We start from the raw sequence: 27,455 nt of genomic DNA, 5'->3' as shown, positions 1-27,455 counted from the left end.
CTTTTGGGGCTGGCCGACTGGCTGTCCAGGCCTTCTAGGCCTGGCTGACAGCCAGTCCATGCCCACTAGGGGCTGGCTGGCTGGCCCCCTGCCTCCTAGAGGCTGGCTATCAAGGCCTATGCCCTATAAGGGCTGGCCACCATGCTTAGGGGCTTTATGGACCAACGCTATGGCCCATGGGCTATGCCCTATAAGGGCTGGCCACCATGCTTAGGGGCTTTATGGACCAAAGCTATGGCCCATGGGCTGCCCTAGCTAGCCTAAGTGTTGGGTACAATCCCGACACTTATGCAAATCCTATATGCAACTACATGTTCTTCTCAGGCACCTCGCATCTGGAGAGAGGGAGCACAATGGAGAAAGCAAGAAAGAAAGAAAATTATACTAACGGCTTCAAAAGACCACAAGGGTCTATGAGACCAAAAATATGTTATAAAGTATCCATGGGTTACAATGATCTTGGTAAATAACATAATGAAAAAGAACCTAAATCTAACAGCATCATCAGCTGCATACAAGTAAGTAGTGGCTAACAAGTATGGCATGTGTAACTAGAGATACTCAGGCTCATGGGGGTGGTGGCATCCTGGAGAGTGGAGACCCAGCCTCCTCAACAAATATGTAGAGCTCCTCAATATCCACCTCTCGTGGGAAAGTATTGTGGTGCCTCTGGAGTATCTCCCGGATCCAAGACTGATGAGGGAGTGTGCTCTGTGTCTCGCCAATCTTAGTGGGCTTGCCCTCTGCATCTAGAATACTCTCTTATGGATACTCCTGGGAACCTAAGTGTGGGCGGCTGGGCTGCTACTCGAAGGTGTTCCTAACCTCTCTAGTAGATGAGGCCCCCTCCATATCTAGAATGCTCTCTTGATGGATACTCCTGGGAAACTGAGTGTGGGTGGCTGGGCTGCTACTCGAAGGTGTTCCTGACCTGTCTGGTAGATGAGGCCCCCTCTATGGTCTCCCTATATCCTTTAAGACTACTCTTTTGACAAGGGGCAAAGAAGCTTGTCATAGAGGTCTGGGAGGTAGAGGTGTGGGAACCATCATGTCCATGTCTCTATGATGCATGCATCAAGCAGTCTCTGAATCGACGAAGCTCCATGAGGTATAGTCCATGTCATGTAAACAGTGTGTATCTACCGTGTGCTACACACACACGAAACTAGCTTCAAGGTTAGGGGAAGCTTGGAGCTAGGCAGGCTAATTGACGAGCTCAGTTAGGGATAGACTAACGAGCGGGCACCCAAGTATGGACGGGCAGGCGCCCAAGTGTGGACGCCCGATGACCGGCCAAGAGCCTATAAAAGGGTGGCCAAGGTTGTCATTAGCGATATAGAGTCTCGCGTTTCTTTGTGAGAGCTCTTGGTCCGCTTCGTGGCGGTATGGGACGTCACGAGGTAGAGATTGGTCGGTACGTCCATCTAGTTAGCTCAGCTCGTGGCTCGGTGGGGACAGCCAAGACTTGTGGGCTTGCACACGGCTGTCAAGGTTGGGAGGTGAGTCAGGCCTACACCCCCGTCATGTTTGTTTGGTTTGTTTGCAGGTTTTGAGTCTTGTACCAGGAGCGTTCTACGAGAAAATCCTATGGGGATTTGACAGTGGTATAAGAGCAAGCCTCGTGAACCAGCAAGTCGGTAGGTAGAGAAGATGAGGTCAAAGAATAGGTATGAGTTCGAGAAACTTGCTGTTTTTTCTGTGCATACTACTGTTTTTTCAATTTCAGTATGTTTCTTTACATTGTTGGATCCCATGTTAGGGATTATGGTCTTGTATGAGTTGTTTGCTTAGCAAGCCGAAGGCCTGGATGTGTACTTCAACTGTGTAAGAGAGAGAGAAAGAGAGAGAGAGAGAGAAAAGCTTGTGTGAAGCTTGTGTAAAAAAGCTTGTATGCGCAGCCGGACTGGTTGGTGTAGGCAGGCTAGTACGTTCGCGCTAGTAGCTTGTACACGCAGCCAGGCGCAGGTGTCACCACTATGCGTAGGCAGGCACAGGTGCGCAAGCGACAGCGTAGGCAAGCGGTTACAACACTGTCAAATCCCCATAGGATCTCCTCGTAGAACGCTCCTGGTACAAGACTCAAAACCTGCAAACAAACCAAACAAACATTACGGGGGTGCAGGCCTGACTCACCTCCCAACCTTGACAGCCGTGGGCAAGCCCACAAGTCTTGGCTCTCCCCACTGAGCCATGAGCTGAGCTAACTAGATGGACATACCGACCAATCTCTACCTCGTGGCGTCCCATACCGCCACGAAGCTACCCTCGCACGCCTCGAATTTGCATATAACACTACTAAGCATACGAGTACAGGTTTTAGTCCTTTCATGCTTATGTATGGTTTTCAACCTAGATCACCTGTTACAGTGGGATTCTCAGGACTTCACCATGATGCAGCACGTAATTTTTTGCAAGATATGCAAGAAATGTTATGTTGGGGTAAAGGCACTATGCCCACCCTTATAGTGTGTACAAGCCCATAAGTTATAGTACATAGTACACTTAGTACTTTTAATGTACTAAGTGCACTATGTGTACTAGTGCAATATACATGTGTGATAGGGGAGTCACACACTCATATCTTCATGAGTTGACTTATCCCCACAACTCTCTCTCTCTCTCTCCCTTGTTCTCTCTGTGTATGTCTCCCACATGAATTAACCTAACCCTAATTCTTCCTTCTCCCACACAACTGGTATCAGAGCTTCTGTCCAGTGGCGCTAGAGGGAGGTTTGCCCTTCAAATCAGGCGCATACCCAAGCATTCAGGCGTATACCCAGGCGGGTGCCCGTCAACAACACCTAGTAGCGCTACTGATTTTGGACGTGGTGAGGCGTGCAAAAACGCTGGCCACCTAGGCGAGTGGCGCTAGGCGAAGCTAGGCGAACAGGCGTTGGAGTGTCGCGTAGCACACCACAGGCAGTCGCAGCAGCTAGGCGGAGGTGGCGAAGGCAGCAGCCGTTGATCGTTATTAACCAAGCGGGCGTTGAATCATTCATAACCAGGCAGCGTAAGCAGGCGAATACACGGCGTCGAAGGTGCCAAGCATGGAGTCATAAGCGCCCAGCACAACAGCGGCAACGTAAACATACAGCAGCAGTCGGCACTCACGTAGCCACAAACATGTATCTAGAAACCACTTGGCGCCAGTACGCAGTGGCAATGGAGCCACCTGCACGGAACTCGCCTGTCAAGTAGGGCTCCAACTTGCGGTTCTCGGCGAACATCTCAGGGCCAGCTGCGAGTTCGACGAAGAGGAGAGGAGAATAGTCTTTATCTCTCGACCTCTTCACCATCTCCATCAACGAAGGACACACGCACGTGCAGTCGTGCCGGAGACGTCATCGTCAGCACACTTTGGCACAGAAAAGGGTCTCATCAGAGAACTGTAGAGATTCGCACGGGCTGCTGCAAAGGAGTCCTTCATCTGCACTAATTCTGCAGAGCAGCATCAGCAAACCCCCCTTTTTCTACAACAAAAACAAAAAATCAGAAAATTACAAGGTATTTTGCTTCAATTTTTTTTTTGGGACTTGCAATTGAGCAGGTACAATTATCAATTGAGCAGGTACAGGTGCCGAATTGCTCAATTTTGAGCGAAATTGGCAAAATTGGGTGACATTGGTCACAATCAGGATCAATTTGCAGGAAATTGGATGTCGAAATTTGGGGTTTTTGATGTAATTGTGCAATTAAGCACTCATACATGCTGTGTGATGTGAAAAATCGCACATTTGGGCAAAATTGCAGCAAATTGCAGTGCAAATCAAGGGGCTTTTGTGCCGATTTGGTTGATTTGCATGCAGGCAATCGCATTTGATGCATTTGATGCTGTGGATAATGTGTTGATGCCTTACAAGCACTCAATGTGCCTGTAAATGAAGGGGCTTTCATGTATTTGATGTATATGTGGCCAGGGGGAAGCATCGTGAACACTTTGGATGCCTTCATGTGCGTCAATGTACCATGTATGATCAGAAATTGATCTTAAATCAAGGGGCTTTTCAAGTTCGTATGCTTGTTGAGCTTGGCAAAGCAGCAGGCAAGACATTTATGCCTTGAATCCTCAAAAATCAGCTTGCAGTCAAGGGGCTTTTGCCCAATTTCTGTTCGGGACTGTTGTATGCAGTGTACAGGACTGTAAAAGTCTGATTTTCACTCATTTGGACAGCCAGGAGAGCATTTATTGCTATTGTACCTGCTGGTACAGATTTGGCACAGCTTTGTGCAAGTTTTGGCATGGCTGTACACTGTTTTGAGTGACCAAAAGGTTCAATTTCAGCTGCTGTACTTGCCGGTACAGGTTTGGTACATCATTGGTGAGCACTTGGTACTGTTGTACAGTACTTTGGAAGGGCAACAGAGCACATTTAAGGTGCTGTCCTAAATCTGCAGCAACCAGATTTTGGTGTTTTCATCACATACAATGGGAGAAAAGTTGCATTTGTGCTTCCGCAGTGGGAGATAAAGCTTGGGAGAACAACTGTGAGCACTTTGTGTGCTTTTGGTGCAGTGTTTGCACATTTTGCAGGGAGTCACGCATTGACAGGTTGCATATTGCTATGGCAACCACAGGTGAAACAGCTTGCAGAGACTTGTTTGTCAGGTATACTGCTGGCAATGAAGGAGTGGTTTATTTGGGTGATAACCATGCATGCAAGATTCTTGGCAGAGGTGATGTGAGGCTTGTGTTCTCAGATGGCTCACAGCTTATGCTCCATGATGTCAGGCCTGTGCGCCTGAGATCAAGAAGAATCTGCTTTCTACTGGACAGCTTGATGATGCTGATTATGTTACCACATTTGGTCGTGGAAAGTGGAAGATTAGTAAGGGCTCACTGGTTGTTGCCAGAGGCTCTAAGGTGGACACTCTTTACTTCATGCATGCAGGTGTTTGTCACCATGCTAATGTAAATGCAACCGAGCTGCCAGAAATCTCTATGTGGCATAGCCGGTTGGGACACATGAGTGTCAAAGGAATGGAGCAATTGTCTCGTTTGGGTTACTTGCCTTCTCTAAAGTTTTCAAGTTTTCAGTTTTGTGAGCATTGTATATATGGTAGGCAACTACAGTGCCCCCACAAGAAAGCTCTTGGACAGAAAGATGCTCAGTTAGAGCTTGTGCATACAGATGTATGTGAGATGCCTCAGCTTTCTTTGGGAGGGGCAAAAAACTTTGTGTCTTTTATTGATGATGCCACACGCAAGGTGTGGGTCTATCCTCTTCGTTTGAAGAGTGATACATTCTCAGTGTTTGAGAAGTTTGTTGCTCTTGTTGAGAATCAAACTGGCAAAACACTGAAGGCTTTGCGTTCCGACAATGGTGGAGAGTATATGTCCAAACAGTTTCAGGACTTTTGTGATGCTAAAGGCATCAAGAGGGAGCTCTCTACTCCTTATGATCCTCCACAAAACGGGACAGCAGAGAGGATGAACAGGACCATTCAGGAGAAGGTCCGTTCTATGTTGTCACATGCTGCATTACCTCATGGTTTTTGGGCTGAAGCTGTTATGACAGCCGTTCACCTTATAAACAGGTCACCTAACACGAGGCTTGGTGGGAAAGTGCCAGAGGAAGTATGGACAGGGAAGCCTCCGTCATACAAGCACTTGAGAGTGTTTGGTTGCGTTGCGTACGTGCACATACGCAGGGAAATTCGCACCAAACTTGATCCTAAGTCTCACAAATGCATATTCCTAGGATATGGTGACAGAGGTGAAATGGGGTATAGACTTTGGGATCCCGTGAATAGAAAGATCATACGCAGCAATGATGTCATTTTTGATGAAACATGCATGTATAAGGAGCCTGCAAGGCAACAGGAGCCTAGCAGAGTCATCTTTGATGATGATGGATATCATGGACAACAACCAAGGGCTGTAAATCAGCCATTACAGCAGCAAAACCAGCCCTTAAATGGTGCTGAAAATGGTCCAAATGGGCAGCCAGAGATGGCAGAAGATATCCCTATGGATATACCACAGTTAGAAGAAATACCGGGCATGATATTTCAGCCTTATGGCATGGAACAGGAGCCACCAATGGGTGATATGCAGGCTGGACAGCAACCTGCAAATGATGGTCATTGGGTACGGAGGTCCACTAGACCCTCCAGAGCCCCTGACAGGTTTGTTCCAGGGGTTGACTACTTGATGCTTACTGACTGTGGGGAGCCCTCATGTTATAAGGAGGCTTTACAGAGGGCAGACAAAGCTCTTTGGGAGCGTGCCATGAAGTCAGAGATGGATTCTCTGCACAAAAATGGAACATGGAAGTTGGTGCATTTGCCTGCAGGCAAGAAGGTTTTGCCATGCAAGTGGGTTTACAGGCTCAAAGTTGCACCAGATGCAAAGCCAAGATACAAAGCCAGGTTAGTGGCTAAGGGCTTCAAGCAGGAATATGGTGTGGACTTTGATGAGATCTTCTCTCCAGTGGTCAAAATGACCACACTTAGAGCTGTGTTAGCTTTGGTTGCACATGATGATCTGGACTTGATTCAGATGGATGTGAAGACTGCTTTTCTTCACGGTGATCTCCATGAGGAGATATATATGCAGCAGCCAGAGGGTTATGCAGTGAGTGGAAAGGAGAAATTTTTTGCAAGCTGAAAAAGAGTCTTTATGGGCTCAAACAGGCACCAAGGGAATGGTATCATAAATTTGATACATTCATGAAATCCCAGAAATTCAGGAGAAGTGACATAGATCACTGCTTGTACACCAAGAAAGCTTTGGATGGGAGTCTATTGATCCTCATCTTGTATGTTGATGATATGTTGATTGCCGGGAAATCTCGTAAGGAGATGGATACCTTGAAGCAGAGGCTGCATCAAACCTTTGATATGAAGGATTTGGGCGATGCAAATCACATCTTGGGTATGCGGATACTTCGGGACAGAAATCAGCATGTGTTGTATTTGTCTCAGAAGGAATACATTGGCAAAGTTTTGCAGAGGTTCAATATGGACGGGGGGAAGAAGACTAGTACTCCTTTGCCTCCATATGTGAAACTCAGTGCTATGGACAGCCCACAGTCAGATAGAGACATGGCTGATATGGCCAAGATTCCGTATGCTTCAGCTCGTGGCAGTCTCATGTATGCCATGGTTGCTACTAGGCCGGACATTGCATTTGCAGTGGGAGTGGTTTCTAGATACATGGCCAACCCTGGCAAGAAGCATTGGGAAGCAGTGAAAGGTGTCATGAGATACCTGAAGGGCACACAGGATATGTGCATTTGTTTTGGCAAACAGGATGCATTAGTGCATGGTTACACAGATTCGGATTATGCCGATCATCCAGATAACCGGAAGTCAACTACCGGTTATGTTTTTACATTCACAGGAGGTGCTGTGTCATGGATATCCAGGATGCAGAAGTGCACTGCCTTATCTACTACAGAGGCCGAGTATATTGCAGCCACAGAGGCTTGCAAGGAGGCATTATGGCTATCTCGGTTAGTGGTTGATTTGGGCTATACAGGGGATATTCCATTGTTGCATTGTGACAGTCAGAGTGCCATCCAGTTGGCAAAGAACCCTGTCTTTCATGCAAAGACGAAGCATGTGGATGTGAAGTATCACTTCATCAGAGAGGTGATAGAGAACAAGCAAATTCAGTTGTTAAGATTCATACGGATGACAACCCGGCTGATCTGTTGACAAAGAGTTTGCCTCCGGAGCGGTTTGCTCATTGCAGACACTTGATGGGCATTGGATGAGGCCAGTTTCAGCCTTGATATGGCCTTGTATATTATCATGTACATGCTGATTTTTTCTTTTCCTTCATTTAAGGGCACTTTGCCTTTAAGTGGGAGGTTGTTGGGGTAAAGGCACTATGCCCACCCTTATAGTGTGTACAAGCCCATAAGTTATAGTACATAGTACACTTAGTACTTTTAATGTACTAAGTGCACTATGTGTACTAGTGCAATATACATGTGTGATAGGGGAGTCACACACTCATATCTTCATGAGTTGACTTATCCCCACAACTATCTCTCTCTCTCTCCCTTGTTCTCTCTGTGTATGTCTCCCACATGAATTAACCTAACCCTAATTCTTCCTTCTCCCACACATGTTACAAGTTGCGAAGGAATCTATTAGAAGTGCTCAAGACCGAGACAGATTTTATTCTAATAGACATCGTTCACCCAGAGACTTCTCTGAAGGAACGATGGTGTATTTGCGAGTTCCGAAAGATTCCGGGACTTAATGGACAGGTCGATCTCCGAAATTATCCCCTAGATACTGTGGACCATTTCGTATTACACGACGGATTGGTTCAATTGCATATGAATTGGATTTGCCTTCTCATGTGAAATTTCATCCTGTATTTCATGTCAGTAGACTTAAGGAAGTACTGGATGGAACAGACCAGTTATTTACTCCTCAAGAAATCATAGATGTCGAGGACATGACATTTGTTCCACAGGAACCTGAAAAGATTCTTGGATTTCGTGAAAGAAGATTGCATAATACGCTTATCACGAAATACAAGATCAAGTGGAAGGATCGTGTTGAGGAGGACGCTACATGGGAGACATTGACTACTCTTCAGAGAGATTACCCTGGCTTTTTAGTGAGCTCTTAGAGGAAGGGGAGTGTGTCATGTGCACAGTGTGTATCTACCGTGTGCTACACACACACGAGACTAGCTTCGAGGTTAGGGCAAGCTTGGAGCTAGGCAGGCTGATTGACGAGCTAAGTTAGGGATAGACTAACGGGCGGGCACCCAAGTTTGGACGAGTGGGCGCCCAAGTGTGGACGCTCGATGACCGGCCAAGAGCCTATAAAAGGGTGGCCAAGGTTAGTCATTAGTGATATAGAGTCTCGCGTGTCTTTGTGAGAGCTCTATGGTCAAGAGCTTGGATCTAGTGCAAAAATGCACCTGCTTTATGCAACCGAGGCCGACAGCAGTCTCAAGGCCCGCAAGGGTAGCTTCGTGGTGGTATGGGACGTCATGAGGTAGAGATTGGTCGGTACGTCCATCTAGTTAGCTCAGCTCGTGGCTCGATGGGGACAGCCAAGACTTGTGGGCTTGCCCACAATTGTCAAGGTTCGGCATGCACCCCCGTCATGTTTGTTTGGTTTGTTTGCAGGTTTCGAGACTTGTACCACGAGCGTTCTACGAGGAGATCCTATGGGAATTTGACAGTCCAAGACATCTTTGATCACAGTAATCCATGGCCCACGCGAGTGGCCCACATCCATCTCTGAAAAGGTAATGAAATCTCCCTCTAAGCTCATAATATACGGGGCTTCTGCAAATATAATGCTCCTCTGTCTCCACCTCTAGTGAGCACAATTCACAGATCCTCTCCTCTCTATCAATCCTAACAGCTCTCCCTGTCTCCACCCGCAAGCGATGTGAGGAAACCCTAATCTAGCCTATAGATATCCTCATTGCATGTAACATGTCTAAGCACATACTAGGGTTTCTAGATGAAGGCATCCTTTGTGAGGTGGAGAAAATGATCTCGGTTAAACTGCATTTTGGTGCCCAGTTGCTAAGGAGCCACCCATGTATTGTGTACCTTCAATCTCGTGAGATTAGCGCAAATGAGGCGGTTAATATCTTGATGGGTGAGTGGGAGGAACGGGAAGTCAAGACTATAATCGGAGGGGAGAGGGGGGGATCAATCTATTTTCCATTCCTGGTCTCCCGCTAACCGTCGGGAGGACTCAAGTGCTAGCCTTGGGAGCCTATCTCTGACCAATGTGTACACTCGCTGAATGTAGGTAACTCTCTGAAAAAGAGCATCCACCATTAGGGGTCTGCCAGGACAATGTAATGGGGAGCCAAATTCCAATGGTTTGCATCTAATCATTCGTGAGTGCATCATCACCTGAAGCCTTTCTACTCTCCTCCAGTCATCCCCTCCTAGATCGGGTCCCCAAAAGGCTGCACCATATATCGCTGCTGGAGTCACCAAAGTGTCAAAGAGCCAGCTCTTCGTAGTGGGTTCCTGGAAATGAGCTTGGAAACACACTCTCTCCAACCTAGCCAGTGTTGCATACCCTCTGGTTAGTCTAGCATCTACAGCTCGCCTCATCCTGTAAAGTGGCCCTGTGAAGGTGACCCCAAGATACACATAGGAACTCACAATCTCCACCTAGGCCCCAGCATATAGGAAACTCATGCCTTTGATCCCCACACGTGAAGTGTTAAACACCATGACCTTGGTTTTCCCAAGGTTAACTGTCAAATCCCGCTGCTCACAAAAGGCATGTCGTGTATCTACAGAGAAACTTGGGATGGAGAAGCTGGGGGTGGAGAAGCTGAGGGGGTTGGGGTGCCAGGGAAGAAGGGAAAGAAGCAGGAGGATGAGGAACCTCTATGGTAAGCTCGTGGTGAGACCGCGAATCATCGGACAAGGGAACATTGCGGGAAATCACTAAGGACTTTGTTTGAGGATCCCATAATCTATAAGCTTTAGATTGAGAGCTATAATCAAGGAATTTGCACTTCCTAGATTTGGGACCAAATTTGGACCTGGCATAATTAGGGATATGAGCATAGGCATCACAACCGAAAACCCTAAGATGTGAAACTGAAGGTTTGTGTCATGTAAAAGCCTCCTCCCGTGTCATATTAGCAACTGCCTTTGTGAGAGAACAGTTGATGATGCAGACAGCAATGGTCACAGCTTCTCCCCAAAAAGAGGAAGAAAGATCGGAAGAAGAAAGCATGGTGTAGGCCATCTCCTCAACAATCCTGTTTTTGCGTTCAACCACACCATTCTGTTGTGGAGTGCAAGGTGTGGAGAACTGACAGCCAATACCTTTCTGTGAACAAAAGTTGTGGAAGGCTTTGGAGATGAATTCTCCTCCATTGTCTGAACGGACTTATCGAACCTTATGTGTGATCGCATTCTCGACCAAAGCCACCCACAAGCCTGAAATTTTTCTACCAAGAGATACACCCAAACTTTACATGAGAAATCATCAATAATAAACATGGAGTACCTGACACCACCTTGGGTAATATTCCACATGGGACCGCACAAGCCCATACAAATAAGCTCCAGGATGTGCGAAGCTCGATGAGTCGTGAGGAAAAGGCTCTGTGTTGCTTGCCATGCAAACAAGCCAAACAAGTGGAATGAGAGGGTTTCAGCTGCAAAAGACCCTCGACCATCTGCTAAGCAGACAGCTGCTGAAGAGAAGCACAGTACAAGTGCCCGTAAAGCAAGCATGCCATAATGTTGTACCCTCTTGAGCTACCAAGGCATGATAGCTTTGAAGAAGTTGTAGCAAATGAGATTGTGCTTCATTCAAAGAGCCACCAAAGTCCAACCTGTAAATACCGCCTTCCTGTGTACAGCTTTGGCAACAACATGCAAGGTGCTAGTGTCAATGATCTCCAGAACTGAACTGTCAAAGTAGACACTTAAGCCTTTCTCTACAATCCAAAACATTGAGAGCAGATTGCTAGAGAGCTTGGGAACATAAAGCGCATCCCAGGGATAGTAGAAGGCTAGCCAAGAGAAGAGTTAAGCCGCACGTAACCACACGAGGCCTCAAGGTTGGAAGCATCGCCAATGGACACCTTCAAAGAGCTAGGCCGAATATCATGCAGAATGGACCTATCATGAGTCATGTGAGTAGTGCACCCACTATCAACCACCCAATCCGTAAGACGTGAGGTGGCACGAACAGGTGAATCTGCGGGGAGCTCCTCAATGCCGACAAAGACAGTCTCCTTTGTTGGATATATCACCCAAATCCATTCAAAGGTTGAAAGGGGCTATATAACCTTGATTACTTTACTCAAGACACATCCTCAAAAGGGCACCTACTTCAAATATAGCCTAGAGGGAATCTTGCTCATTTATGGCATACCCACATGGGGGAGATGGCATACCCACATGGGGGAGATGGCACCTTATGCTTGTAAGACATCATAGGTGATGTCATGAGGTCATGTACTACTTGCCTATATAAGAGGCTCTTGCTAATGAAGAAAGTAGCTGGTGTGTTTCCATGATTATGCCTAAGCCATGTCTCATTAGTATCTCCTAATCCATTCTTAATCATGTTTCTAATCATGACCTAACCATGACTATAACCATGTTTGATCCTCCTTAGATTTGCTAATCCACTCTCAATATCAAGAATTGGTATCAGAGCAGGTTTTACATCATCCAAAGCTCATTTATTAGGGATTAATTAGCACTTTATTAACTTAATCATATCTTATCCTCTCCTATTATCTAGGCTGAAAGATAGGCAGTCCATGGAGCTTCAATATCTCATTACCCACTTCAAGATTCACCACAAGCTCTCAGCCAGCCATTCTCAACTCAAACATGAAGCTGCTGACGGGCGGAATTAGCCAGAAAGCGCCTGGAGCCAACGGCATTGCAGTATAAACCGGCGCCTTTTTATTTGGGGGAAAACGCTGCCCCATCGCCATCGCGTCACCATACTCTAATTCCTCAGAGCCTTAAGGGTTCTCGTAGGCTGCGAACACGCTGATGTGGTCAGAATTGCAAATGGCTGCGTGGTTTGGTGGCTGTAGGACTGACAGAGCTTCTGAAGCTTCAGTTCTTAACAGTAAATGAATGGGTGATTATTCAACTTAATCACCAATGTTTTGTGCTTAAAATAGTCTCAAATCACTGATATTTAAAGTACTTAAAGCATTAGATGCTTTGACCTAGGCCTCTACTTCCTTCAAGTACTCCAAGTGACCCAATTTTTGGAAGTTGTTTTGAAAGCATTTATCACATTGGTCACCATATACTTGATGAAATTACTATATTGTGATGATGATATTGTTTACATCATTTTTTGAATCACAATGGCTGAACCATCTGATGCTGAATCATCGAACATTCAACATTTGAGGCCTAAGAAGAAAAGCAAAAAGCCGAGGAGACGGGTAAGAAACAATGTCTACAACTCAAGAGCAAACAATGTTTTAGGAGGGCATGACTGGTCTGAATTTTTCATAAATAACCTTCATCTATTTGGTGAAGGTATCTAATCTTGTAAAAACATTAGACACTGCCCTTGAGGGATACTCAAGTGGTAAGACCTTGCTTTATCATCATGTCTACATCCTCATTTCATGTTGATAAGTTTAATGGGATAGGCTTTCATACCTGGCAAGTTAGAGTAAGATTTATTCTCATGAAGAAAGGTCTGTGGGGAGTTGCTAGTGGAAAGGAGAAAAAACCTACCACTAGAGATGGTGAACAAGGATGGTTACCTAGGGATGAGAAAGCTTTTGCCATAATTGCATTAGGTCTAAGTGACAACTACATACATCATATCTCTAATGCAAACAACTCAGCTGAAGCATGGGAAATCCTAGAGAAATTATTTGGGGCAAAAGGGAAGCATTCCAAGATAGGGCTGAAAATCCAATTCTTTAAACTTGAAAAGAAAGCTTCTGAGTCTTTACCTTCTCATCTTAATTATATGAAAAGCCTAATGTCACAACTTGCAACAATAGGAGCACCAATAGATGAGGAAGATGCCATTGCAGTTCTATTGAAAAGCATGCCTTATGATGAATATGGGCACTTAGTGTCAACTCTCATGAATCTTCCGGATCCTACTTTAGAAGCCATTGAAGCTGCACTCCTTGAGGAGTACAAGAAGAAGCAAGAGAATATAGGGATAATGGAAGGGGCATACTTCTCCAACAACAAGTCACACTTCAAGAAGAAGAACTTCACCGACACAAAAGGAAAGAAGAAGACTTGTGGATTCTGCGGCAAGGACAATCATATTCAAGAAAATTGTTTCTTCAAACAAAAGGCACAAAAGGCATTTCTCGCAAGTCAAGACAAAGAAGAGCTGCAAGAAGAGGCCTCCGAAGAGGCCAATTTTATCGAAGAAGAATGGGCCTTTTGAGTAAAATCAAGGGATAGCCCATACCATGTTTAAAAACCTCTCCATCCTAAACATAACTATCTCATTGTAAGCTTTACTATGGTATTCTAGCATCATCCATCATTGCTAGCATTGTAAACCTAACTGGAATAAGACCTACGGGCACCAGCATGGTCATCATAACTAGTTTTTGTATGTTGTAACTAGAACCTAGAATTGCCATCATAAAGGTAGCATTGTCATGGATTTGGTTGAAGGAGGGTTTGTTGGATATATCACCCAAATCCATTCAAAGGTTGAAAGGGGCTATATAACCTTGATTACTATACTCAAGACACATCCTCAAAAGGGCGCCTACTTCAAATATAGCCTAGAGGGAATCTTGCTCATTTATGGCATACCCACATGGGGGAGATGGCATACCCACATGGGGGAGATGGCACCTTATGCTTGTAAGACATCATAGGTGATGTCATGAGGTCATGTACTACTTGCCTATATAAGAGGCTCTTGCTAATGAAGAAAGTAACTCGTGTGTTTCCATGATTATGCCTAAGCCATGTCTCATTAGTATCTCCTAATCCATTCTTAATCATGTTTCTAATCATGACCTAACCATGACTATAACCATGTTTGATCCTCCTTAGATTTGCTAATCCACTCTCAATATCAAGATCCTTGGTAGAAGAGGAACTCTTGGATTGGTTGGTAGACGGAGAGGTTTGATTGTTGGGCTTCTTTGCAGAACCACCTTCTCTCTTCTTCTTGCGACAATCAAGCTGAATGTGACCTTTGTGACCACAATAATGGCAAGTAAGATTCTTATGAGCAAGATTGTTAGCAGGTTTAGAGTCAACTTTGTTACTAGTGGAACTTTTAGACTGCCATTTGCCTTTGCCCTTGACCTAAAGAAGGGTCTCGGAAGCACATTGACTTGTTTTCTTCCTCGTAGCTCTATCCTGAAGCATGCTAACAACAGTATGCAGATTGGGAGTAGAGGGAAGAAGTGAAATAGTATCACAGAAAGATGAGAAAGTTTCGGGCAATTTGGCAAGGAGCCGATGAACAAAGTCTTCATCATTAGCCTTGCTCCCCAAAGAGACCAACTACTTCTGGATGGTAACAAACTCCGTGATGGAATCCATGATGTTGGCAGTATAGAAAATCTTCAAGTTGGCAAGCTGATTCTCCAAGGCAATCTTCTGAGTAGAGTTCTCTCTATGATAACCTCCTTTGAATGGTATCCCACAATTCTTCTGTGGTCTCCATCATTGTCATCAAATTGACGAGCAACATATGGTTTAATGTTGAAGATGATAAATCAAGCATCCTTATCAAGCCAGGCATCAATCTCAACCCAAGGAGAAGTTGCAATTGGTTGGGCCTCGGCCCCGATAACAATACCCCATAGCCGATGATACCGGAGTAAAGTCTTCATCTGCAAAGAACAATCAAGGTAGTTGGTCCCATCTAGGATGGATTCCTCGGGATTGGGAAATAGATGAAGAGATGACAGTCAATATAGAAGCCATGGAATCCTCCTCTTGAATTTACAGTGGAAAGGCTGCAAGTAGGTACCCGGGGGCTGCCCACTCCTCCCTAGATGATAGGTTAGGTGAAAGAAAGATGTAGAACTTCACTCCTTCCGAAGATCAAGGCACACGGGGGAAGACGGGAGCCGACCCAATGCATGATGAAGTAAGGGAGGGAGAGGCTAATGGAGCAAGTGCACGGTGCTACCACTAGTCCAGGGTAGGGAGAGAATACAAAAATTGAGGGATGCTGCGAAAAATTGCGTTAAACAACAAGGAGGGAGGGAGGGCTGGAAAAAAAGAAAAAAAAAACAATGGCTGATAGTCTTCCTGTAGAGTATAGAAGCAAGAGCCTAAGAACCTCGGTGCTTTGATACCATAAGAGAATGGTTGAAGGCAACAAGCGGAAGTAGAGGAGAGACTTGGAGTAGCCAGCCATGATCCAACACTTGAGCAAAAATGATGAATGAATTAATGGCAAAAAGCATGTTCTTATATACATCGTGAAGGGGCTGGTCAGCCAACCAGCCTAAAAACCCATGACTGAGGACAAAGTCCACGACTAGGAAAAGCGTCTACTAAAAGGTGGGAAAAATACCCGAAAATATCAGATAAATATATTGAATAAAAGGGGGCATAGAAGGGATCAAACAGGACTAGAGGTGATCATTCCAACAAACCATCCCACAAAATAACAAAAAACTTTAATTTAAGTATATTAATAAGGGACCGTGTTGAATCACTCAACCCATCAAAAAGTTCACTGATTAAACTACCAACAATGCAGGAAAAATGCATACTTTCACCCCTATCACAAGAGTGATTTATGTAGTTTTACAAAACATATGGGCGAGAAAATATTTGGTTTATCAATGAACGTATTGGATTTAGGTTTTGAAAAATTAAAGAAGCAAAATTCAATGAATATTTTAACTTACTTGGATTTTTGAAAGCTTAATCTCAAGGTTTATAGGTTGGCAAGAGGTTTGTTGCATGCACACACTCTGGTTTCATGCGCGGAGGCACCAATGATGTTCTTTAGCAAAAACTTGAGCTCTTGATTTTATAACAAAGCTTGAAAAGCTTATGTATAATGGTCACCTTTGATTTTAAACAAAGGTTTATGGTTGCTTGGCATATAGGCTTTACAAAGGTATAAGCCTTTGTAGAGAGATTGAAGCGTTTGAAGGTATTATTTGTAAAAGCATAAGTGGTGTGTAGCTTGAGAAGCACACCCAAAGAACTGCACCACCGCATACGAACCAATGTATCCACGAACAAACAAGGGAAACGCACATGCCCACAAAGCATGCACGTCCCATACCACGTATCCCCAGTCATCCTAGAAATTTTGGTTTTCTTTGACATCTCATATTCTTTTAGAGCATTTTGACAACCTAGCCTTACCAGAATTATTCAGTTAACAAAGCCAGCAACACCATACAGAGATAGTTGAAAGACAAACCATAGCTCATAGGGAACGGGAGAGTACATTTTTTACACATCCTTCTTTCTCATTCGGTAGCATGTGCCAACAACATAATGCACACACAAACATTTATTGAATACGATGCAAAAACACAAGTCTTACTTTGTAATCCAAGTAAATTGTCATTGTCAATGTGAAAATTTTCATCTGGCGTCTCACATTGTAGCCCCATCCCATCGTCCTATAAGAACCTCTTTCTCAAGACACTTTCAGGACCTGTTCAAAGATAGCATCTTTATATTAATAACACTTGAAAACTCTTCATGAACAATAAATTTAACAGAGAACAACAAATAATGTTGTGTGCTCACTATTTCTAACTATTAAATACCCAAGAGGTTGGGATGCCTAGACAAACCGTACTCCAACAGGTTACAGGCAGAAGTAAGGGTGTAAACTTAAATCAAATTTTTTGTTGAAAAACCGACGTTATGCCTTAACCCCATATGGCACACGGAAAAATTTTATTCATTTATGGTAAGATACAACAATCTTCACAAGGCCTGTTATCAACAACTGTTTTTCAATTCAATATTAAGGGAGAAACAGAGAGACTAATTAAAAAAGGTTACTAATAGTTTTTACTCAGTTTCAGCATTAAGCTAGTGTCATGAGCAGGGCTAAGCAAACTAATATGGACAGCATGGACAAAGTATTGGCTGGACAGCAATAGAAGGCACAGACCTGTTACTGGACGCTGGTGGTTCTGTACTGCTTTGCAGAGAACAGTCTTAACTGTAGTACGTGTGTACCTGCTATCTATCTGTGAGAATAAAAAGCTGTGATTTGGCTGTTGTGTGTGTGGATACGCTTACGATTGGTTACTTGCAAGATGAAGTTTGAGACAACAAAAAATTTAAAGACCATAAGATATATCTGATCTGGTGTTGCATAGTGTTGGAGAATGCATAGGCGGAAGCATAAACTGAACAAGAGAGAGAGCAAGGACTCGTGGAGGAAGAAGAAGATGTAGAGCCACTTGTCTGGCAACACCAAATGCAAGAAAACTCACCACCAACCGATGCCGGAGCAGAATTTGCAGCCACCACTCCACAACTTGCTTCTGTAGAACAAAACGCAGCCTTGAGGGCTGGCCGACAGCAAGAAAATGGCTGGACCAGAAAAACACAGCAGGGTACACAGAAAATGCAGCAACTGTTGATGCTGATCTGCAGCCAGGAGAATCTATGGAAGCAAAATGCCCAGCACAGAAGAAGACGGCGAGTAGAATGCAGTATGATGGAGCAGCCTGAACCTAAGTCAGTGATACCATGTTGGAGAATGCATAGGTGGCAGCATAAACTGAACAAGAAAGAGAGTGGAGAGAGCTTGTGGACAAGATCACCTTTTATAATAGCAAACAGCTGTACAATGGCAATAGCCAAAAGAAGTGTTGAACAATGTGCAAGGGATTGGATGACATCAAGTGAATATGTGAGACCCCTTTTATAGTGAAGGGAGTGAGCTGGCCGACTGCTCACGACTTCCTAAAAATAGGAGAAAAAGGTAAAATACCCAAAATATGTAAAAACCAATAAATGCACTGAGATGCACAGATTCTAACACAGATGGATCAAGCATCCAACAGCCTGACTATAAAGAGTGGCACCCACAGAATCCCTTGCATGAAAGCTGCTAACCTTGACACCTATCTCAACATGAGTTGTAATTGGCTTGCATTTTTCTATATCAAACTGCTTCAAAATCACATAGACTGTCATGTGCAAAAACATGTACATGCTAATCTCAGAGCTAATCCTAGAGGCAACATGATAAAGACTCACTAGAAACACAGATTTTAGGAGCATGTGGTGCTGTTTAGGCAGGAGATTATTTGATGGAAGAGGTGGTGTTGCTGTCGACCAGCATAAGAAAAGACTAAGGAACCTATCGACGACTGCTCATCACATGAATTTTGGGACTTGGACCTGGCCGACCAGCAGTCGGCCAGTCCAATACTGAATTTCCAGCTCTCTCTCTCTCTCTCTCTCTACACTCCCTTCTGTCTGCATTTTTGCATCAGCATGTTCTAGATGGTGTTTAGGGCTGAAGAATCCTAGAGCTTCCACATGTGACATTGGTATCAAAGCATCAGGCTTAGCAAGGCTAAACCCTGATTCAGTCCCATATGAAGGTGTATAGGTCCAAGGTACAGGAAAGTGCACAGGTACGGGGCCCAAGGCAAGGAACACAAGATCGGGAAGAACTCCCAAGAGGTTGGTTGGTGGTGTTCCACAAAGCCCAAAGGGGATGGCAGTCCTGTGGGCCAGGAAAAGCTTTTGGGGAAGAGTTCCAAGGGAAGATGATCCTCCAAGGGGTGGAGTGAGAGTGCTAGACTCATTTCTCAGGAATGAAGACCAAGACGGTGTTCAAAGACAGGGTAGGAACGGATTGGGGACTGGATGGAACAGATGCATAGATCTTATTCAAAGTTAGAGTGGATTTGGAGACCGGGCCGGGCATTCAGTGAAAAGGTTGCCAGAGTAGGAAGGATGACAGAGAGACTCCGGGAATAGAATGGGATGATGACAATCATCCAAGAATCAGACTCGAATCCCGTCATCAAGTTTAGCAGAGGGGGATGTCATGTGCACACACATGTACATGCTAATCTCAGAGCTAATCCTTGAGGCAACATGATAAAGACTCACTAGAAACACAGATTTTAGGAGCATGTGGTGCTGTTTAGGCACGAGATTATTTAATGGAAGAGGTGGTGTTGCTGTCAGCCAGCATAAGAAAAGACTAAGGAACCTGTCGGCTGCTCATCACATGAATTTTGGGACTTGGACCTGGCCGACCAGCAGTCGGCCAGTCCATCAATGATTTTCCAGCCTATTTAAGGCCCAATTGCTCATCGTTTTTCTCATTCGACCCATTGTTGAGTTGGGTCTAGACATAGACTAGGGTGAGGGTTTGTTTATCTTTTCAAGAAGGCAGCCTATGGCTGCAGGGAATTATGTACCTTTTTGTACCATATGAAATACTGAGTTTCCAGCTCTCTCTCTCTCTCTCTACTCTCCCTTCTGTCTGTGTTTTTGCATCAGCATGTTCTAGATGGTGTTTAGGGCTGAAAGAAGAATCTCAGAGCTTCCGCATGTAACATAGACATACTTAATTTGAGACATAACAATACTATGCTCTTTTTGCACAAACTCTATGCCCAAATAATAATGCAACATGCTGAGATCTGTCATCTCAATAGCTACCCCCAAATCAACCTCAACCGCTGCAATTCTCTCTTCAATATTCCCTTTCAAAATCATGTCATACAAAGAGTGCTCACAGTTGGACTATTCCAGAAATGCATGCTACTCAAATATGCATGATATTCTTATACCAGGCTCTGGGAGCTTGCATCAACCCATAAAGAGCTTTTCTCAACAGACACACTCATTGCTTTTCATGTCCTACAACCTCAAAACCACATGGTTGCCGCACATAAACTTCTCCTTGAAGTTCACCATTCAAAAATGCAAACTTTATGTCCAACTAATGCATATTCCATCCATGATGGGCTGCTAAAGCAATTACTGCCCTGACAGTTGTCATCTTAGAAGTGGAAGCAAACGTCTTATCAAAATCAGTCCCTTACTCTTGGGAATATCCTTTGGCAACAAGTCTAGCTTTGTACTTGTCTATCGAACCATCGGGTTTGCGTTTAACTTTGTAAACCCAATTTGAACCAATTACATAGAAAATCCACAAGATCTCATGTATTATTTTTCAAGATAGAGGCATGCTCCTTTCATACCATTTTCCCTATGCAAATTGCATTTGGTGTGCTCATATATACATGGTTCTTCCACATCCATGATACTACTCACGAAGGCAAAGCCTGCACACCACCTTGCTCTAGTTGCAGCTCTCGTTCTCCCTTCTAAAGAAGCTTGCAACTTGCTATCCTTGGGTGTTTTCAACAGCCATATCGGGACAAATTTGGCCCTTGGATAGCTTCCCTTTCAACTTCCTCAAAATCTTGAGGCTTTTTGGACTAATCCAAAGGTACATCATGAGGCATTGTTGAAAATGAATAGGATGACCCTAATTTTCAGTGTATGAAAGGGGAAAACCACCACTAAATATGTCATCCGTACGAGCAATATCTGAGTGACCTTACACCTAGACAGTTTACCGGTGGCTAGATTATGGCTTGGATGGGAAACTGAGGTTGTGGACATAGTGGTATCTCCCGTCTCTAATTATACGGATTGGACTTGCCTGGTGCTCGGTTGATCTGGAGGTTTGACCACGGCATCCACATGGAGGTTTGGTTGCATCAAGGTCTAGTCTTAGGGAGAAACTAGCTGTTCCACCTTAGACTTGTGTCCTTAATGGAGGTTTTACATGGGGTATGTCCCGGTGGTATGAGACGTCGGGACCTATTACATGTAAGGTCTCTCGGTGCTTCAATAAGATATTGGATCTTGTAAGGTGTTCTAAGCATGGCAATTCACCAAGGTTGTGCAAACATTTGGATATTTCAAAGTCAGTTGGTCTGAACACCCCTTATTTAGTTTTGGTCAAAAGAACAGGCTTGATGCCTATCAAAGCATGCACTTGGGTCATTCTAATAACATTGAGCATCATTTGAGTCCAGTAATCTTTCTCTTGTTTTTTTTCCCAAGAAAAGGTTCTTCCATTAGTTACCAAAATGCAATTGAAATGGCTTAAGTACATGACCCAATCTCCATCATAGGAGACAAGAAGAACAGATGGGAACAAAGAGGCTCTTCCTCGCGCGTTGACCCCTCTCAAAGGAGGCTGTTTCATACAGTGGGAGGAAACAACCAAACAAGTGGCCTGTAGTGCCAAGTGACCTCATTGTCTCTAACCCTGAGGAAAGGACCGTTGCTCCAAATTTGCAAAAAAGCCTCTCGGTGTTTCCGCATACCCTCGGAGCCATCTCGCAGCTTCTCCCATTGGCGTATCCATCCATATGCTTTGGATGTACTCAATGGGCGGCATGGTGGTGCCCTCTATGGCCTCGCCGTAAGCAAGCACGCCAAATGTGCCATGCTGCAATGCTACTAGTGATCTCCCACCTCTGACAAGTGCATGTGGTACTCCTTGGCAATTCGCGTAGCTACTCTTGGGTAGAGGCATCCCTAGAAGTTGTGGTGGATTATCCCATATGCAAGAGCATGGGAAGTTGAAGAGGCACCTTGTTATAGATATCTCCTCCAGCCGGTTTTTTGGGAGGAGCGATGGCTTGGGAGATGGGAGCCCAGCCACTGACGTTGCTCAATGAAGGGGAGAAACAGTTAGGGTTAGAGTTCATTCATGGGAGACATACACAGAGAAGCAAGGGAGAGAGAGAGAGAGAGTTGTGGGGATAAGTCAACTCATGAGGCATGAGTGTGTGACTCCCCTATCACACATGTATATTGCACTAGTACACATAGTGCACTTAGTACATTAAAAGTACTAAGTGTACTATGTACTATAACTTATGGGCTTGTACACACTATAAGGGTGGGCATAATGCCTTTACCCCAACAACCTCCCACTTAAAGGCAAAGTGCCCTTAAGTAAAGGAAAAGAAAAAATCAGCATGTACATGATAATATACAAGGCCATATCAAGGCTGAAACTGGCCTCATCCAATGCCCATCAAGTGTCTGCAATGAGCAAACCGCTCCGGAGGCAAACTCTTTGTCAACAGATCAGCCGGGTTGTCATCCGTGTGAATCTTAACAAGCTGAATTTGTTTGTTCTCTATCACCTCTCTGATGAAGTGATACTTCACATCCACATGCTTCGTCTTTGCATGAAAAACAGGGTTCTTTGCCAACTGGATGGCACTCTGACTGTCACAATGCAACAATGGAATATCCCCTGTATAGCCCAAATCAACCACTAACCGAGATAGCCATAATGCCTCCTTGCAAGCCTCTGTGGCTGCAATATACTCGGCCTCTGTAGTAGATAAGGCAGTGCACTTCTGCATCCTGGATATCCATGACACAGCACCTCCTGTGAATGTAAATACATAACCGGTAGTAGACTTCCGGTTATCTGGATGACCGGCATAATCCGAATCCGTGTAACCATGCACTAATGCATCCTGTTTGCCAAAGCAAATGCACAAATCCTGTGTGCCCTTCAGGTATCTCATGACACCTTTCACTGCTTCCCAATGCTTCTTGCCAGGGTTGGCCATGTATCTAGAAACCACTCCCACTGCAAATGCAATGTCCGGCCTAGTAGCAACCATGGCATACATGAGACTGCCACAAGCTGAAGCATACGGAATCTTGGCCATATCAGCCCTGTCTCTATCTGACTGTGGGCTGTCCATAGCACTGAGTTTCACATATGGAGGCAAAGGAGTACTAGCTTTCTTCCCCCCGTCCATATTGAACCTCTGCAAAACTTTGCCAATGTATTCCTTCTGAGACAAATACAACACATGCTGATTTCTGTCCCGAAGTATCCGCATACCCAAGATGTGATTTGCATCACCCAAATCCTTCATATCAAAGGTTTGATGCAGCCTCTGCTTCAAGGCATCCATCTCTTTACGAGATTTCCCGGCAATCAACATATCATCAACATACAAGATGAGGATCAATAGACTGCCATCCAAAGCTTTCTTGGTGTACAAGCAGTGATCTATGTCACTTCTCCTGAATTTTTGAGATTTCATGAATGTATCAAATTTATGATACCATTCTCTTGGTGCCTGTTTGAGCCCATAAAGACTCTTTTTCAGCTTGCATACAAGCTTCTCCTTTCCACTTACTGCATAACCCTCGGGCTGCTGCATATATATCTCCTCATGGAGATCACCGTGAAGAAAAGCAGTCTTCACATCCATCTGAATCAAGTCCAGATCATCATGTGCAACCAAAGCTAACACAGCTCTAAGTGTGGTCATTTTGACCACTGGAGAGAAGATCTCCTCAAAGTCCACACCATATTCTTGCTTGAAGCCCTTAGCCACTAACCTGGCTTTGTATCTTGGCTTTGCATCTGGTGCAACTTTGAGCCTGTAAACCCACTTGCATGGCAAAACCTTCTTGCCTGCAGGCAAATGCACCACCTTCCAAGTTCCATTTTTATGCAGAGAATCCATCTCTGACTTCATGGCACGCTCCCATAGAGCCTTGTCTGCCCTCTGTAAAGCCTCTTTATAACATGAGGGCTCCCCACAGTCAGTGAGCATCAAGTAGTCAACCCTTGGAACAAACCTGTCAGGGGCTCTGGAGGGTCTAGTGGACCTCCGTACCCAATGACCATCATTTGCAGGTTGCTGTCCAGCCTGCATATCACCCATTGGTGGCTCCTGTTCCATGCCATAAGGCTGAAAAATCATGCCCGGTATCTCCTCCAACTGTGGTATATCCATAGGGATATCTTCTGCCATGTCTGGCTGTCCATTTGGCCCATTTTCAGCACCATTTAAGGGCTGGTTTTCCTGGTGTAATGGCTGATTTACAGCCCTTTGTTGTTGTCCATGATGTCCATCATCATCAAAGATGACTCTGCCAGGCTCCTGTTGCCTTGCAGGCTCCTTATACATGCATGTTTCATCAAAAATGACATCATTGCTGCGTATGATCTTTCTATTCATGGGATCCCAAAGTCTATACCCCATTTCACCTCTGTCACCATATCCTAGGAATATGCATTTGTGAGACTTAGGATCAAGTTTGGTGCGCATTTCCCTGCGTATGTGCACGTACGCAACGCAACCAAACACTCTCAAGTGCTTGTATGACGGAGGCTTCCCTGTCCATACTTCTTCTGGCACTTTCCCACCAAGCCTCGTGTTAGGTGACCTGTTTATAAGGTGAACGGCTGTCATAACAGCTTCAGCCCAAAAACCATGAGGTAATGCAGCATGTGACAACATAGAACGGACCTTCTCCTGTATGGTCCTGTTCATCCTCTCTGCTGTCCCGTTTTGTGGAGGATCATAAGGAGTAGAGAGCTCCCTCTTGATGCCTTTAGCATCACAAAAGTCCTGAAACTGTTTGGACATGTACTCTCCACCATTGTCGGAACGCAAAGCCTTCAGTGTTTTGCCAGTTTGATTCTCAACAAGAGCAACAAACTTCTGAAACACTGAGAATGTATCACTCTTCAAACGAAGAGAATAAACCCACACCTTGCGTGTGGCATCATCTATAAAAGACACAAAGTATTTTGCCCCTCCCAAAGAAAGCTGAGGCATCTCACATACATCTGTATGCACAAGCTCTAACTGAGCATCTTTCTGTCCAAGAGCTTTCTTGTGGGGGCACTGTAGTTGCCTACCATATATACAATGCTCACAAAACTGAAAACTTGAAAACTTTAGAGAAGGCAAGTAACCCAAACGAGACAATTGCTCCATTCCCTTGACACTCATGTGTCCCAACCGGCTATGCCACATAGAAATTTCCGGCAGCTCGGTTGCATTTACATTAGCATGGTGACAAACACCTGCATGCATGAAGTAAAGAGTGTCCACCTTAGAGCCTCTGGCAACAACCAGTGAGCCCTTACTAATTTTCCACTTTCCACTACCAAATGTGGTAACATAATCAGCATCATCAAGCTGTCCAGTAGAAAGCAAATTCTTCTTGATCTCAGGCACATGCCTGACATCATGGAGCATAAGCTGTGAGCCATCTGAAAATACAAGCCTCACATCACCTCTGCCAAGAATCTTGCATGCATGGTTATCACCCAAATAAACCACTCCTTCATTGCCAGCAGTGTACCTGACAAACAAGTCTCTGCAACCTGTGACATGAAAGGAGGCACCTGAATCAATGATCCATGAGTGCATACCATGACCACCTGTAAGAAGTGAATGGGCATCAAGTGAAGACGTAAAGAGGACCTCATCCTCACTGCCACCTGCATGTGACACATTGATTTCTTCAATCTTGACTCCACTTTTGCCCTTTGGCTTTACATCTTTGGCTTCATCTTTCTCTTTGTCTTTGCCTTTTCCCTTTTCTTTTTGATCATTTTTCCATTTGTAGCATTGCTTTTTGATGTGTCCCTTTTTGCCACAATAATGGCATTCCAAATTCTTTTTGGAGCGAGACTTGCTCCTTCCCCTTTCTTGGCTTTTCCCCCTTTGCTGGGATCTCCCACGTGCATTCATTGCATTGGACTTTCCAACAGAGTTGTTTTTCCTGTTCATCTCTTCTTGAAGAAGAGCACCCTCAACATCTGCATATGACAGCATAGCATGCGAATTGCTAGTGGCTGTCCTGAATGTGTCCCAACTCTCTGGCAAAGTGCATAACAGAAAAGTGGCTTTGAACTCATCGTCCATTGCCAACTTTTGATTGATGACCTGGCTGACAATACCATTAAACTCATTTAGATGGGCTGTCATAGACGCCCCTTCCTTCATCTGAAGACCTATGAGTTTCTTCAACCAATACACTTTGCTTGAGGCACTTTGTTGGGCATACAAGTCCTGCAATCTCTGCCACATTCCCCAAGCTGTCTTCTCTTCACGAATGCTGAAAAGTAATGAGTCTGACACAGACAACATGATAGTAGATCTTGCCAGCTCATCCATATCTTCCCACTCTTCAGCAGTAAGAGAAGCGGGCATCACACCCCTTTCTTTGATAGGCTTGTGCTGCTTTTTCTGGAGCAACACATTGTAGCACTGGGTTTGCCAAATATCATAATTATGCGAGCCTTCAAGCTTCTTGATGTGAAGCAATGAAGAGCTCTCACCTGTGGTTGCCATAGCAATATGCAACCTTTAATGCCTGACTCCCTGCAAATGTGCAAACACTGCACCAAAAGCACACAAAGTGCTCACAGTTTTTCTCCCAAGCTTTATCTCCCACTGCGGAAGCAAGAATGCAACTTTTCTCCCACTTTATGTGATGAAAACACCAAAATCTGGTTGCTGCAGATTTTGGACAGCACCTCAAATGTGCTCTTTTGCCCTTCCAAAGTACTGTACAGCAGTACCAAGTGCTCACCAATGATGTACCAAACCTGTCCCGGCAAGTACAGCAGCTGAATTTGAACCTTTTGGTCACTCAAAACAGTGTACAGCCATGCCAAAACTTGCACAAAGCTGTGCCAAATCTGTACCAGCAGGTACAATAGCAATAAATGCTCTCCTGGCTGTCCAAACGAGTAAAAATCAGACTTTTACAGTCCCGTACACTGCATAAAACAGTCCCGAACAGAAATTGGGCAAAAGCCCCTTGACTGCAAGCTGATTTTTGAGGATTCAAGGCATAAATGTCTTGCCTACTGCTTTGCCAAGCTCAACAAGCATACAAACTTGAAAAGCCCCTTGATTTAAGATCAATTGCTGATCATACATGGTACATTGAGACACATGAAGGCATCCAGAGTGTTCACGATGCTTCCCCCTGGCCACATATACATCAAATACATGAAAGCCCCTTGATTTACAGGCACATTGAGTGCTTGTAAGGCATCAGCACATTATCCATAGCATCAAACGCGATTGCCTGCATGCAAATCAACCAAATCGGCACAAAAGCCCCTTGATTTGCACTGCAATTTGCTGCAATTTTGCCCAAATGTGCGATTTTTCACATCATCCAGCATGTATGAGTGCTTAATTGCACAATTACATCAAAAGCCCCAAA

General features: G+C 44.7%; 1 protein-coding gene across 2 annotated transcripts in view; it reads right to left on the bottom strand.

Annotated features, from left to right (window-relative positions):
- The window catches only part of LOC147632450 (ABC1 family protein), a 97,596-nt gene that overhangs the window by 48,113 nt on the left and 22,028 nt on the right, over window positions 1-27,455 (bottom strand). For both annotated transcript variants that reach the window (XM_086807281.1, XM_086807280.1), the window contains exon 2: window positions 16,966-17,079. In XM_086807281.1, coding sequence (XP_086663407.1) covers window positions 16,966-17,040 — 75 coding nt within the window. In that variant the 5' untranslated portion in view covers window positions 17,041-17,079. The remainder of the gene's footprint in view (window positions 1-16,965; window positions 17,080-27,455) is intronic.

The sequence above is a fragment of the Cibotium barometz genome, chromosome 13, assembly GCF_041138505.1.
Source record: "Cibotium barometz isolate CiBa-2024 chromosome 13, ASM4113850v1, whole genome shotgun sequence".
In the NCBI taxonomy this organism is placed as follows: domain Eukaryota; kingdom Viridiplantae; phylum Streptophyta; class Polypodiopsida; order Cyatheales; family Cibotiaceae; genus Cibotium; species Cibotium barometz.
This window is presented reverse-complemented; position numbering and strand designations above follow the sequence as displayed.